Here is a 16,458-nt window from a genome sequence, read left to right as displayed (position 1 = left end):
CAAAGCTGTACATCTAAACTGAAACATAAGTTGCCAGTGATGTTCTCTAAAAGAAAACAGAACTTGGTTACCAGCCATAACACGCACACACGCACACACACACAAGCATTGTAGGTCAGTTACAATAAAAACACAATTTTATATAGTTTGTTTAATATCATGTTATATTCCATTAAAAATAATTGTATGCATTTAGGTTTCACTGGATAGCTCTTGACCTAACAATGTTATTTAAACTATTTTATTTTAAGCAAGTGTTACTGTTTCGTCTAAATCGGTGTGTCAGACTCATTTTACATCCACATACAGCCACACTTGCCAACGTTCAGAGCTCAGAATTAGGGAGACATTTAAAGGGTTTTTTAATTTATTTATTTATGTTTTTGGTTTTTTTTTTGGGGGGGGGTGGGTAGTGTGTGTGTATATATATATATATTAGGGGTGCAACGATACACAAAATTCACGGTTCGGTTCGGTTCGATACTTTGGTGTCACGGTTCGATATTTTTTCGATACAAAAAAATGTTCATGCCTTTTTAATTTGTCATTTATTAAAATTATAAATATATATTTTAACTCAAAAGTACAGTTTTTAAATTTAACCCTAACCCTTGTGCGTGTTTTTTATTTTGACAGCGAATGTGCACCTGCGGACCACTTATGTGCAGCCCTGGTTATTTAGCTCGTCATATTGCAGCCACAGAAATTCTTTTGTCCATGAAACCATAAAGCTGAACTTTCTTTTTGCCTTATAGTCTGATTTGTCATAACTTCTCCGTTTTGTGGTAAGCTTTTCTTTGGCTGCCACTTCTTCACCCTGACCTGTCTTATTTGGCTCAGCAGAACTGAAATGGCTGTTAGCACACGGCTGCACGACTATTACTGTCTGGGCCAACCAGAAACCATGGCTTATATTTGAGGTCAACAGCCTCCTGAGGGTGAGACAGCTCATCCCCAGCTTTAGATGAGCCTAACAACAGCAAAAGCAAACCTGTCCCTTGGCATCAGAGAGGAAAGTACTCCAGGAGGATTTCATAGAGCTTCAGCGACAGCAGACCACAGACTACAAGCCCACATTGCAGACTGCTGTCAGTTCCACCTCTCTACCAGATGAGCTAAACAAATTCATCGCTTGCTTTGAGGCACAGAACTGTCCCGGAATTTTGAGAAGACTAAGGAGATCATCATAGACTTCAGGAGAACTCACATCCTGCACACCCCACTAACCATCAACGGTGCTGCCGTGGCGAGGGTAAGCAGCACTAAGTTCCTGAGTGTGCACATCTCAGAAGATCTCTCCTGGTCAAAAAACAGCATCTCTGGCCAGTAAAGCCCAACAGTGACTTCCTCTGCAAACTGAGGAGAGCAAAAGCCTTATGAGCAACTTCTACAGAGGCACTTCTTTTCCCTTCCTTCAGAACATCTCTTACACCTGCCTCATCCGAAAAGCCCTCTGCATTGTAGGTGACTCCACTCATCTGTCCAACAGCTTTTTCAGTTTGCTGCCATCAGGAAAGAGACTGAAGAGCCTATGGGCTAGACCCAGCAGACTGAGAGACGGTCACTCAAACACTTGGATTGTGTTGGACATTTTTGTTTTAATCTTTTTATGTTTTTGTTGTTTGAATGTAAAATTGAGGGCAGTGTGAGCACTGCAATTTCGAATTCCTGTTTATGATCTGTATGGTTTTTGACAATAAAGCAGACTTTGACTTTGGTCATCTGGAGAGGCATAATAGGATATAATGCAAAACTACAAAGTGCAACCTGTTTATTGCACTTGTTGCTATGCAGGCTCAAAAAGCATCACAGTAAAACTGGCACTACGTAAGCACTGGCAGTACACTTTTGGTGGAAATTGGGGGAAAAGGTACTTGACATATTTTTCAATACAGCTGAGTTTTGTCTGGTGCTCTAGGCCTTTATAGTAGCAACGTATTTGTGGCTAGATGCTTGCTTAAAAGTTCCAGTCTTGTCTCTCAACTGATTAAAATGAGAGGAGGGAGGAGATAGCTCAGTAGGTAGAGTGTTCGCCCCATGATCGAAAGGTCAGGGGGTCAAATCCACTGAACGGTTACCCTGAGGTACCCCTGAGCAAGGTATTGTCCCTACAGACTGCTCTCCGGGCACTGGTGACTGCCCACTGCTTCACTGGGTGAATGGGTTAAATGCAGAGAGGAATTTCCCTACAGGGGATTAATAAAGTATACATTATTATTAAAAGAAGCTATTTATAAACTAAATACTACAGATATAAACAGTGAAAATGGTGACAGCACAAGTAGGATGGGATTGTGCAACGTGGAAATGAAAAGCAGCACTGGGAAATGTGTGCTAGTGGGTGTGGCTGTTGATGAAGTGGGTCATGCGGCTTAGTAAACTGTAAAAACAGGTACATGTGATTGAATGCCAGCATTCCAATTTTTTTAGTAAACTGCTCATAGTATTCCCGTTTCCTGGGGGTTGTCACAACAAAACTTTTGAAAGTTTTAGGGTATTGCAATAGAAAATATTCTGTAGTTTTTCTGGAGATCATTTGAGATGATGGTTAAAGTCTAGCTTGGATCCATGGTGACAGCAGAATTCCTCACGTTTCTTATCTCCTTGTCCCCATTGGGCCTAAGTGAATAAATGCAAAAAGACCAACCCTTATCTTACTGTATGGCATAGGCACTGTCATCACAGTGTAAGTTTCCGCAAACTAGAAACAATCATTTTCTTACAAATGTGGGGAAGAAAGTTAGCGTACTTTGTTCCATTTATTTTAAAATTGATTGATGTGTTTGTATTTGTCTTTGTCATGAGACTACTCTTTGTGACATGTGTTTGTTGTAATAAACTATCACAATTTCAATTAAAAAACAAAAAACATCAAATGAATTTCTTACCTTTTCAAGTTGTGCGTTCTGTTTGGACTTGTAGAGGAACTCTCCCATGGCCACAAAGACAGAGAGAACAAGTCCGGCTGCCAGGATGATGAAGATCCCACCGATGTTCTGTACCCCAAGGGCACTGGCCTCCTTACTCTCCTCCTCTGGACAACCATTTCCTCTCCACCACTTCTCCTTCATCATGTGTAGCTTCCCTTCCTCTTGAAGCTGCAGAATGGCAATAGTGATCTTATCTCTGTACGGAGAACCTAAAGGACCAAAATGCATAAGGTCAGTGTAAGCAGCTGACGCAACTAACTAAATCCCACAGACCACCACTGTTACTTTCACTGACCTTTTGGCCCCTCTCTCTGCTCTCTCCCTCCCTTCCTGTCCAAGGTTTTCCCACACCTGATTGCCACAGCTGAACAGCATTCAGACTGTTTCATATATTGCTCCAGCACCAAACACTCCTTGGCATTTGGCCAGTGGGCTGAGAAGTGTTTGGCTTTCAGTGTTGTGTGTGTGTGTGTGTGTGTGTGTGTGTGTGTGTGTGGGTTGCTGATATTGGTACAAAAAGTGGCAAATTTGAGTGATCTGCCATTTTGGAATAGTGTTGCATTTGTGGAAGCTTGATCAGGGTTCTCTGCCATTTTTGTTTATGCACAATTTTCTCATGTTTTGTGGTCAGCCAGCTTAGCCAGTTTTGGTCACCTTAGAAATTAATGTTTATTTTCTAGTAAGAGTGGTGGTTATTATTGTCTTGGCCTTGCAGACCCTGATGTTTGTTTGCTTCCTTAATCCTTCTGGTTCATTTTGAACGGTGTAGTTTATAACCTGATATCATGGCTCATATCAGGTTGTCTGCACAGACTGCACAGTTGGTGTCACCTGCATCTGCAGAGAGAGAACTTGAAGGTCAAGCTGAATATGTGCTGTGCAAGTCAAGTACCTGGGCCATGTGGTGTCTTTGCAGATGGGGTGGCCATAGATATAAACCAGAACTGCCAGAGAATGCCAAGGAACTGAAATTATTCCTATATGTTGCCAACTACTATGGACTATTTGTTCCTGGGTTTTCTTACATTGCCTCCATGTTCAAGTCCTTAGTTGCAAAACTGACTCATTAAGTCAAGAGGCAAAAAAGGACCCAAATCCCATTGGATTTAGGCCTGCGAGATAGCTTTTCAGATGCTCACATCACTGTGCTGACCTGTGCACATTTTAACAAAACTTGTTACAGTAACAAATCATGATGGACTGGGAGCTGTCCTGTGACAGGACAGTGGGAAGGTACGATTCAACTACTGCTGTTGCTAGTCAGTCTCTGCAAAGCAGAAAGGAGTGTGCAGAACCACAGTTTTATTAGAACTTTTAGTCATCAAATGGGCTGTGAAAAATTTAGGCGGTACTTATTGGTCTAGAACTGCATATTAAAGTATGATGTAAATACTCTCAGTGATCTTAAAACAGTTGATTTTGAGGGCAAGTTCTGACCTGAGGCGCATGTATAAACCGCATCAGGCAAATACAGAGACTGTGTAAATGGGACTGTAGCCTTTGGTCCCACATTTGTCCTTGCTGAGGAGCTTAAGTGCACAGTGTGTCAAGTAGCACCTGCCTCTCAAGACAGTATCGCAGGCCATAACAATGTCTCCTTGGGAAGGTAAAACTAACTAATCTTGCAGACAGACTGGCTGATCCAAGAATTTCACTTCTTTTGGGACAGGTGATGGCAAACAAGGACGAGAGAGAGAAAACATCCTTGTCAAAACTGATAAACAATGAGACATACTGATCAAAAGACGCTTCACTTTTGTATAGAGGTTATACAAGTGAAATCACCACAAGGGGACCTGTGTGAAATCAGCTGTTGCTGCTACAGCAACTGCTCGCTCTTCATGATAATGATCACCACCGAGGGCTGGAGCGGACCCAGACCTGATCAGAAGGAGGTGCTAGGTACAGGGTAATTTCAAGGTGCTTTACACTGTAAGGTAAAGACCCTACAACAATACAGAGGAAAAACCCCAACAATCAGATGATCGACCACATGAGCAACCATATGTCGACAGTATGAAGAAAAACCCTCTATTTTAACAGTAAGAAACCTCAGGCAGAACCAGGCCTAAGGTAGCAGTGACCGGTCCAAGGTAGAGAGAAGGAGGCAGGTCAAAAGACACACTGAGATAGAGCTAGAGTTGAATAATAACCAATGATTAAATGCAGAGTGGTGAATAAACTGTTACGGAATAAACATATATTCTTAGTGCTTATTTTCTGATTATATTGCTTTATGTAGTTTAATAATAAAGGCCTCTATAAAGCAAGGCCAGCTGTGAGAGAGAACTAGGTCAGAGGGTGATAGGTCGCCTTAGCAACAGAGGCTTAAGTTAGTGGAAGTTTAAGAAACAGGACGTTTAGTGCAGAGCTGCAGAGGCATGTTAATAAAATACAGGAAACCAGACAGAAAAAGCGGAACTAGTAACACAGTTGTTTTTATCAAAACTATGTGTGACGTGTAAAGGACCAAAATAACACCTATATGAGACACATTTTTGGTTTCTAATGCTAGAGATTTTGCAACTGGCTTTGGGCTGTGCAGATCTCTCTCTTCCGGAAGATGATTAAATAAAAAATTATAAATATTTTGACTAACTGAGTCGTGTTCTCTCTATTCAGTAAAAGAATGAAAAAGAATCAGATTTAATAAAACACAGTGATTGAAAAAGGTGAGTAAAGAAGAAACACTCATCATGGGAAGCCCCCACCAACCTCAGCCTACTGCAGCATAAATAAGGAAGGATTTAAGGTCACCTGATCCAGCCGTAACTATACGCTTTATCCAAAAGGAAAGTTTTGAGCCTAATACTAAAAGTAGAGTATCTGTCTCCCAAATCCAAACTGGGAGATGGTTCTGCAGAAGAGGGGGTCTGAAAACTGAAGACAATGAAGACATTCTGCAATTAAATGCCCTACAATAGGAAGTAATCAGTGGTCTGGGAGTGAAGTGCACTATTAGGGTGATATGGTACCAGTAAGATGAAGCCTGAATATTCAAGACCTTGCATGTGAGGAGAAAGATTTTTAAATTTAATTCTGGTTTTATTAAGGAGCCATCGAATAGAAGGTATTATGGGAGAAATATTGTTGATACTTTCTGTTTATTGTTTTTCTTTTAACATTATACAGTGGGGGTAGAGGGTAACAACAAAACAGAACATTAAAAAGAAAAATAATAACATTTTAAAAAGAAAAAATAAATAAAACAGGTGAAAAAACCCCGAGTTGGGTCACCATGTTTCTACAATTTGATCATTTCTCATTATCAATGTGATCGTCTTTATCCTGTCAAATTTATGTACTCAGTCCATTTCTCCCACTTGCGATGGTATTGACCTGAGTCCTTATTTTGTAAGTCATGTCCGAGTCCATGATTTATTTTCGTCCATAATTTTGATCCATCCTGCGATTCATCCCTAACCCTGCAATGGTGGGTTTATCTTGTACCATTTTCTTGTGATTTCCTTTTTACAGGCAGCAAGCATAATTTTCAATATGTATCTGTCTTCTTTCATCACATTTCCCGTAATGACACAAAAGTATAATAATGTACAAGTCTTAGATACAGCATAACCCAGAATTTTACCTATAACTAACTCTTCCCAAAATTTTGTAATCTTGGGACAGAACCAGAACACATGGGAATGATTCACATTTACCTCTCCACAGCCCCTCCAACACGGTTGTGGTAATGAAGTGTGTTTGTTCCTAATTCTGGGTGTTATAAAAAATCGAATTACATTTTTCCAGCAGTGCAGTCTCCAGGCACGTGATGATGTTGTTGACTGCTGTATTTTCCAGGTTTGTGACCATTCCTCATCAGATATGTTCCCTCCCTCTCTGCCACTTCAGTTTTACATATGTTGTTGTACACCCTCTTGCCTCCATTACATGCTGGTAAATTATAGAGATTATTCTATTTTTTTTTTGCTTTGTAAACTTCAGTTATGGTTTTAATTATCAAATTTTTCTACACTATGTTTTACTTCTTTATTAAAAAAGTCCCTAATCTGCAAATATCTATAGTGATCTTGATTACTAAGGTCATATTTTTGTTTAATCTCCTGGAAACTCATAAAATTCCCATCTTTAATTAGTGTACACATCGCTGTTAATCCAGTAGGAATCCACTGTTTAAATCTTTGGTCCATAGAACCGGTGTGTAAAACCCTTATCATAAGCTATCCATCGGATTAATCCAAGCTCTTTTTCTAGTTTGTATTTTCGTATCAGGTTAAACAATATTTTAAGCGTAAACTGAGTGACTAAATTCAACTGTTTAATTACACTCATTGCGCCTTCTCTGTCTCCTATAAGGCTTTGAATTTCTCTTCCTTGTACTGATTTTTCTAAATTCTTCCATTTGGCTTCATAATCATTGTCACACCAACAAATGATGTACCTGATTTGTGCAGCATGAAAGTATGCCTCAAGATTTGGGAGTGCCAACCCCCCTTATCCTTTCTTATCTGTAGTGTTTCAAATTTAATTATCGGTCTATGACCATTCCATATAAACTTGGAAGTGATTTTGTCCCATAATCTAAATTGTTTTTCAGGTATATCAACGGGTAGTGACTGAAAAAAGTAGAGAAGTTGGGGTAAGACACATACTTTTATCATCTCTATTCGAGCGCCAATATCTGATGGAAGAGTAGCCCACCTATCCAAATCACTCTTAATTTCCTTATCTAAGTTAACATAATTAAGTTTATATAAATCCTCAGCGTTTTGTGATAAGGGAACCCCAAGATATTTCATTTTTGTTGCTCTCCAATTCAAATTATATTTTTGTTTTATGGTTTTGGATGGGAGATAGTAGAATGTTAAAATCTGAGTTTTATTCAAGTTAAGTTTGTATCCTGAATAAAAACCAAATATCTCAAGTTGCTTAATTAATATGGGAATACATGTGTCGGGATCCTCTAAAAAACAGATCAAATCATCTGCAAAAAGTCCTATAATATGTTCCTCTTCCCCCACCTCTATTCCTTTAAGATTTCTATTTTGGCTAATTGCTTGTGCAAGGGACTCTATGAAGATTGCAAACAAAGTAGGAGAGAGGCAGCAGCCCTGTCTAGTTGACCGCTCTAATTTTATGCTCTCAGTTAAACTACCATTTATTCTTATCCTTGCAGTCGGGTTTTGATAAAGTGTTTTAATACATCTGATAGCTTTATCATTAAATCCAAATTTCTCAAGTACCTGATATAGAAAATTCCAATTTACGCTATCGAAAGCCTTTCTGCGTTGAGACTTATAAAGGCTGCACATTTTCCAACCCAAGATAATATAAGTTCTCCTTATATTATCTTGGGTTTGACGTCCCTTTACAAAGCCTGTCTGGTCTTCGTTGATAATATCACTAACAAAATCTTCATATCTTTTTAGAAATAATTGAGGTATATAATTTATAATCAACATTGAGTATTGATATGGGTCTATAATCTGAACAAATCTCGCTGGTTTCTTTCTTGGGGATCACTGTTGTGACTGCTTCTTTCCATGAATAATAATAATGGATTGCATTTATATAGCGCTTTACAATTCCACTATTCATTCACTGGTGGAGGCAGCTACAGTTGTACCCAAAGTTGTACCCACAGCTGCCCTGGGGCAGACTGACAGAAGCGAGGCTGCCATATCGTGCCACCAGGCCCTCTGACCACCACCAGTAGGCGGCAGGTGAAGTGTCTTGCCCAAGGACACAATGACCGAGACTGTCCGAGCCGGGGCTCGAACCGGCAACCTTCCGGTTACAAGACAAACTGCCGACTCTTTGAGCCATGATCGCCCCGTATGAAGGGGGCATTTCACCATGTTCGAGTGTATAAAAGTTTTATATCACTCGGATGGTAAACCGTCGGTGCCGTGAGATTTGTTTGATTTTAATTTATTTATTGCTTTATCTATCTCAGTTTCTGTGATAGGAGAGGTCAGATGGTCATTAAGATTTTTCCCAATTGAGGGTAAATCCAGTTTCTCAAGAAAAGCTTTTATTTGGTCGGTGTTGGCGGAGAGAGGCTGATTGTATACGTTTCTATAGTAGTTCACAAACTGAGTTCCAATCTCTTTAGCGTCATAAATTATTTGATTCGTTTCTATATCCTTTATCTTGTTGTCCAATCTGTTTGCTGTTTTTTTCAGTTGTTTTGCCAATAATTTGTTTGCCCTTGGTCCCACTTTATAGTAGGATTGATTTAAAAATCTATTCTTCTTTTCTATTTCTGTGGCTTGTATTTTATCTATTTTATCCCTAATATCTTTCATTTTTGGAAGCAGTGAAGGGTCTTGTGTGGTCTTGTGTTGTTGTTCGGTTAAAAAAAGGTTCTCCTTCTCTTTTTTGTACACCTCCTCTCTGTTTTTTTTTTTAATCGCGGCAGTCTTAGAAACCAATTTTCCCCTTATAACTGCTTTAAGAGCATCCCATAGATTGACTGGGTTAACCTCTCCATTATCATTCTCATTTTGATAGGTTATAAAGTCCTTCTTTAGTTCCTCCACGTTAGACTTATTATTTAATATTCCCACATTTAGCCTCCATAACGTATTTTTCTCCTGGACTTTCAAATTAACTATAAGGTAGATTGCACAGTGTTGAATTTCACACTGTTTTATCCTACTTAAATCAGTATTATTCATGAAGAAGTAATCGATTCTAGCAAACCTGTTGTGGGGGGGAGAATAGTGTTTATAGTCTTTTTTACAGGGGTGAAACTCCCTCCATATATCAACTATCCCGTATTCTTTAAGTGTTCTCTTGACCATTCTCATAAACTGGTTGGTATGTTTATTCTTATTAGTTGTATCTAGGTTACTGTCCATCACAATATTAAACTCACGCCCACATATTAGTATTCCATCTGTTTGTAAAATAATGGTATCGAATAATGTTTTAAAGAATTGTTTTGCACTTTTAGGTGGAGCATACACATTAACTAATGTGACCATTTCGTTTTCCAGTTTTCCTCTCACAATAATAAATCTCCCTTCTTTATCACAGATTTTTTTAATATATTAAAATTTCAGTGAAACAGGGATAAGTATAATCACACCTCTTCTATATCCATGGTGATATAAACTGTAAAATGCGTTAGCATATCCGAACCTCTTAAGTTTCTCACTTTCCAGACTAGACAGATGCGTTTCTTGTAGAAAAATAAACTGTGACTTATCTTTCTTTAATTTGGTCATTGCCTTCTGAGGCTTCACAGGATTATTTAGACCATTAATATTCAACATCAGTATTTTAATATTATGATCAAATCATTTCTAATGAGTTTAAGCAGCAGTCCAGCTCTAAACATAAAAAACAAAAAACAACAGTTGAACACTAAACACTGTGACTTCAAAAAAGGTACAGTCCCTGTCGGTGGGAGGAGGGGTTTGTGCCTCACTATAGTGGGGGCCCTCCCTAGCTGTGAGAATAAACCCACAAAAACTAGAATTGTCCAATATTTGGTGGTTGCAACAAAATAAACACTCCCTCTTATCGGTTGTACTGATCTATAAACTTAAGTCGTGAGTCATTGTAACTCAGTTGATCCAGATTAGTGTATTAGGCTAATACTCTACAATACAAAAGTAAATCTCCTTTTAACTTACTAGGACCTGGCGTCCATATATGTGGACATCACATTTTGGGTTGTCTAGGCCAAAATACTAAATTTTGCTGTACAAGGGCCTGATATCCACGAACGAGGACGTTATACTGCCACTGTTTTATCAAAATTTCTCATTTTTCTCAGAAACAAAAATCGGGTAAAAAAATAATCTGGTAATTCTTCGTTTTTACATTCATCAGGTCTCAATATGTCCAAATATCAAAGAGAAATTAAAAATGCATGCTGTGGAAGAGTTCGGGTCTTAGGAGGTTAAGGAGGAAAATAATATTGTTCACCCAGTTCACCCAGCAACGTAGCCTGTTTCCTTTCATCCATTGCAGTTCTGTTGGTCTGTGTCTCGTCTGAATTCTGACAGCCTCTCCCTCGCATAGCTGCGCTATCTAAAGTGGTGACGGTACGTTTCCATGGTAGCACTGCGTTCAGTCGCTCCTGTGCATCGCTGCTGCGATGTTTGTTTTAGTTGTCACTTTCACCCTGAGTCCACGTCGATTCAGGTCTCGTGCTGCAGGTTTCTGCTGTGCTGTAAATCACCAGACTGGTATCCCAATACACCCGCATCTTTCTATAGGGTGTCTGGTACTGGATCCCCTTCTCCGTCAGAGCTGCTTCAATGGGCTCATATGCCTTACGCTTCTCCCTAATATCTATTGCATAGTTGTTATCAAAGTAAAGTCTTTTGCCATTAATCTCAATCTTCTGTTGCCACGCTTTCCTTAAGACCAGTTCTTTAACATGAAACTCCAAAAAGTTAACAATTATTGATCTCGGGGAAGAGACAGCTGGTGACTTTGGTATCGATGCTTTATGTGCCGGCTGGATACGGAGCTCGAGTCCCTCTGGCAAGGTGAGGTGCCGTTTAAACAGCTCGTTAACAAATTCCATGACAGATCTTCCTTCTTTTTCCTCCAGCACCCCGTAAATCCTCATATTATTTCTTCTTGAGCGGCTCTCAAGATCAATAACTTTGTCCCGCATCTGCGAGTTTTCTTTCACCACCACCAGTAGTGTCTCTTTCATCTCCAAGCAGGCCAACTCCATGTCAGCTATTCGAGTTTGTGCCTCTGCTATGTTGGTTGTTTGGCTCTGGAGTTCCTGCATAACTTCACCTTTAAACTCCAAAAGGTCTTCTTTCAAAACTTTCTTGACATCGTTTTTAAATTCGTCCAGATCGCATCTTATTCCTTGTTTAAAATCTTTTAGCTCTGTACGGAGCATTGTTAGAGCTTGCAGCAGAGCATTTTGATCAGAGCTAGCTTCAGCTAGCATAGTTTCTCCGCTGTCGTCTTTTTCCTCTTGTCCGGTGGACTTCTGGGATTTGTTGTGTGTCAGTCGTTTTTTTATTCATCATCTGACTCCTTAGCTTTCTCCCTCCGACCATACTTTGATTGAAACGGTATCAGTGTTATATACGTTGGTAGGAGGTAGTTTGTCCAAATCGACTTGAGGAGCTCGTTATTATACATCCATCTTGTTGTAGCACCACACCGGAAGTCAAATATTGTCTCTTTCTAGTCTCTGTCAGTACTTTCTAAGTAGCATTTTAGATCAAGTGAACCCTTATCAGAATGTTTTTAGGTCAACCTACAAATAATAAATGCATCATTTAGTTTTTCATTATCACTATGAAACAGGGTGTCTCTAAATTGAAAAATATTGTGCAAATGCAAGAAAGCGGTATGGCAAATTTGTGTAATATGCAAACTGAAAGACAGACATACCCAGACACACCCTCCTCACAGTATTACAGTAAGCATCTATTTACACACCATGTTTCTAAGAATTTTGGGGGCAAGTAAAAACCTCAATTTTATCTGAGTTTAGAAGCAGCAAATGGGTCTTCAAGACCTTTATGCTTTTAAGACATTCCTCTAGTTTAACTAATTGGTGTGGCTTCATGGATAGATAAGGCTGGGTATTAGGCTTTAATTTAAGGGCTTCAACAAAAGTGTTGCATCAGCAGTTTTGATTGAATTAAAAATCCTGCTCCTCACATACAAGGTTTACTTGCTCATAGGGGCTCATATGATTGATGGGTTTTTCTCTGTATGTATTCTTGTAGGGTCTACCTTACAATATAAAGCACCTTGAGGCGACTGTTGTTGTGGTTTGGCGCTGTATAAATAAAATTGAATTGAACTGTTTAAGAATTAAAACCAACTTTATGCACAGTCTCCTATTTTCAAAACTGAATAATTGACTAACAAACAGTTTCCTGGTCAGATAAGGCCTATTCCTACGACCTTCCATCAAATATTAAACATATAAAAGATCCCAAGTATTAAACTTGCATTTTGTACCTGCTGCTCAATTTGAGATTCAAAGAGCTGTTGAAGAAGGTGAAGGATGTAATGATTGCTCTGAAAAAACAAGCTGAATGTGTAGATAACAAAACATTCACAGTTTATACTTTAATAATCTGGTACATTCTTAAAAACAATAAATACACTGGTCAGGTCAGAAAAAGGCCTGAAAGACCACAAAGACAACTGAAATGGACAACTGCAGGATTCTTTCATTGGTTAAGGAATGTCTAGGGATGAGAATCGAGAACCAGTTCTTTACAATACCCAGTTCCTGGCAAATTCCTTGGAATTTTCAGTCTGCTCGCCTATCAGGTCTTGCACTTGCGCTACAATCAGCTGATTTCAGTTCATGTGCCAGAGGAGTGGTGCGCGGTGGATTTGGACATTACTTTTAATTTTATTGCACAAAATATGGAAGCACAGCGTTCCAAAGGATGAAACACTGGATCCATCCATAGGTTCTAAACTTTAAGAGTCATTGACTGCAAATGATTAAACACAATTAATAAACACAATCCTTATACTTAAAATTATGCAAATTTGTTTAATTAATTTCATTTCAAATTTTAGACCACTTGTGTCACTGTGTACCCTTTCTGCTTTCTAGTTCTAAAGCTCTTCCTCATTTAATATTAGTAACCATTTTGTGCATTCCATTTGCTTTGATTACTCACCCCCTGTTGCTCTCCGATGCATCCATCGGAGTGTGAATGTGTATGAATGTTACTTAGTAAGCACTTAACAACGTGCTCGTGTGAATGAATTAGTTGTATAAAAAGCGCTTTGAGTGCTCAGATAGAGTAGAAAAGCGCTCCATTCAGTCCGTATTAGAAAAAAGTATCAGTGTAGAGGTACTATGATTATTATTTAGAAGTTACACTAAAGTCTAGTGTATTGAAATCAAAACACCCTGCGCAGTGGCAATGATAACTGTGCTCCCTTGATGAAGCATAGCATTCCTCTGCCTTCAGCCATGTGGCTGCAGTCACAAGACCATGTTCATACTATTCTGGGTGACGTGGGTGACTAAGACTACGTCCACACTAGCCCAGATACATTTGAAAACGGCGTTTTCGTCTGAAAATGCCCCGCATCCACATGAGCGTTTTCAGACGTTTCCACAGAGTTGTGCGTCCACATTGAAACGGCCGAAAACACTTACGCTCCAGTACTGTGCACGTGTGAACAGTGTAGGGACTAACGCACTATTAAGTAACGCGTTACAGTAACGACGTTATTATTGTGGTAACGAGCACGGTAACTAGTTATTATGCCAAAATCAGAAACGCTTTAATCGTTACTGGGATTTAGATAGGCTCGTTATTCATTACATCGTGTGTTCCGTTCGACTTACCTCGGAAATTGGAACACAGACCTGGGAATGATGTCACACTCAGTAAAAGGCGTTCTGGTTAGCCTCGTCAGAGAAGTCGGGATTCCAATATGGCAATGCCCTCGAAAATGGTTGTTTTGCTAGCCCGCTACAAAAAGAAATTACTACTAAACTACTAAACCATAGCTGGACTCGGTGGGTCGATTTTTTGTTTTTATGGGCCGATGTTTTTTTTCTTTTTTTTCCGTAATGGTATAAACAGTGAAAGGTGGTGGATTGGCCAGATGCTGGCAGATGTGTAAAAATAACTCAGTTGTTTGGTGGTGGCTATGGCGGAGCTTCCACAGATTCAGTAACATTAGCAAGTGGTGGAGGCCATCAGGTGGAGGAGGGAAAGGGGAGGCAGGAGGAGCAGAGACCCGAGGCGGCCGCCGGTCCGAGTGTGAACTGAACTTCAGGTAAGAAGTTATGACCTGCAGTCTATCTGGGTCAGATATAAACCAAGTTTAGGTGGAGTTTATTTTCGTTGTGCTGAGTTTTTACAGTCAGTTACAATAATTTAGTTATTATTAAGTTTATATACTGCAGGGGGGGCAAAAATATTACGCGTTTCGTATTGAGCTGAAAAGGAACGCAGTTTCTCTTGTACTTCAGCTAGGATGGACACAAAGAGACACAAAAGACACAAAACTGGAGTTATTCTGCGTCTTTACGCTGTCAGCTGCCTCTTCTCTCATTCTCTCCCATCTCTCTCCTGTTTCTACTTCAATCATGAAACTGATCAATGATCAGCTGATCGGCTTTTCTCTCTTGTTTGTTTATCGCCCACTTTGCGCCAGAAAGAGGAAACCAGCGGATGTCGTGTTAAACAACAGCAGCACATTTAAGCTTGATCAGCTGTTGTTAGAATTTATTTAAGATTACTTTCTAGTATCAGCTGATGTTTGCTGGAGCCACAGCTGTAAAGCTGCTGGTCATGATGTCGGTTTGGATATGTGGTGAGAAGGAAACATGAAGATGAAACCAGGAGATGTCCTTACTGAATCATCAGAGCTGAACAGGTGATGGAGAAACAGGTTTACCTTTTAGGTGACATGAATGAGTTGAAGTTATGAACTGTTTCTGAGAGACAAATAACACCAGGATCCTTTTCTATGTAGCTGACAGCTGGTAACTGTGCAGGGGCGGGTCTAGCAAAGTGTTGCCAGGGGGGCAGGTAGGGCATTAACAGGGAGAGGGGGGCACAAAGAAATACTTTCTTATTCTCATTTAAAATGTCTCGCTTTTATTAAATAATTATCTGAATCTTACAACAAATGATTGATAGATTGATACAACAAGACAGTGTACATCACTGTCAGAACAGCATTTATTTTCATTCAAAGGCTTTATGATTTTTCCTATAATGGTGGGCCGGTCTCTAGTCAAAATGCCCAGGCCGATTTTTTTGTCCCAGTCCAGCTCTGTGTGCAGCTCATCTGAAGTCTGGTGTTACCTACATCTTCCTACTCGGAAGGCAGAATTTCTGAGTTGAGTACAATCGAAAGCACCACGACTGCAGTTTTCCTGTTGGATGTAAAAAGCGCACGCGGCGCTGTGACGTAGGCTAGAATCATGGTGGCAGTCGACGACAGTCCAGGCGTGGGACTTCTCTCATGGAAATATGCACATTTTTTTTCCTTTCAGTTGATAGGTGGCACAGTGCACTGTGGCAGGATAGTGCTAACATGTAAGCAAGCTAGAAGACTGGCATCCTTGCTGGGGATCCAGTTATGGAAGCAACACATTAACAAGAGAATTCTGAGTAAAACCAAAGTTACTTTCCCTAGTAACTAGTTACTTTGAAAGTAACGAGCAACTTGATGTAACTGAGTTACTTTTGATAGAAGTAACTAGTAATGTAACTAAGTTACTAATTTAAACACTGTGCGTGAAACGCAAGAAGAAATGGCCTGCCTCATTTCTGTCTGCCATTTATTTACTTTCTGGCTCTTTGAAACGTCGCGGCAAAATGTTGAGGAAAAGCACCAAGTTTTTTAAATGGACTAACAATGAGGTGGAGTTGCTGCTGCGAGTAACATAAAAGCACAAAGTTGGAAAAGTGAGTGAGAATTAAATAATTTAAAGAAAAGCTGTCTGGAGCAGACTGATATTAATCTTTAATAGGGCTCTCAGAACTGACAGCAAACAAAACAACTGCTGTATAACGCCCTATCTTTGTTTAATTGGTCACATGACTGCATCATATGACTAACATGACTAACA

At 39.6% G+C, this 16,458-nt stretch overlaps 1 protein-coding gene across 4 annotated transcripts in view; it reads right to left on the bottom strand.

Moving 5' to 3' along the window:
• The window catches only part of LOC120719346 (glutamate receptor ionotropic, kainate 2), a 330,887-nt gene that overhangs the window by 18,174 nt on the left and 296,255 nt on the right, over positions 1-16,458 (bottom strand). For 2 of the 4 annotated variants that reach the window (XM_040008464.1, XM_040008465.1), the window contains exons 16-17: positions 2,889-3,139; positions 2,592-2,619 (exon numbers count right to left, since the gene is read on the bottom strand). In XM_040008464.1, coding sequence (XP_039864398.1) covers positions 2,592-2,619; positions 2,889-3,139 — 279 coding nt within the window. Of the gene's footprint in view, positions 1-1,407; positions 2,620-2,888; positions 3,140-16,458 lie in introns of those variants that run through there. The other 2 variants (XM_040008467.1, XM_040008466.1) reach the window with 2 other exon arrangements.

The sequence above is a fragment of the Simochromis diagramma genome, unplaced genomic scaffold (genome assembly GCF_900408965.1).
Source record: "Simochromis diagramma unplaced genomic scaffold, fSimDia1.1 OVJJ01000313.1, whole genome shotgun sequence".
In the NCBI taxonomy this organism is placed as follows: Eukaryota; Metazoa; Chordata; class Actinopteri; order Cichliformes; family Cichlidae; genus Simochromis; species Simochromis diagramma.
The sequence above is the reverse complement of the archived record's forward strand: the minus strand, read 5'-3'. Positions and strand labels throughout refer to the sequence as shown.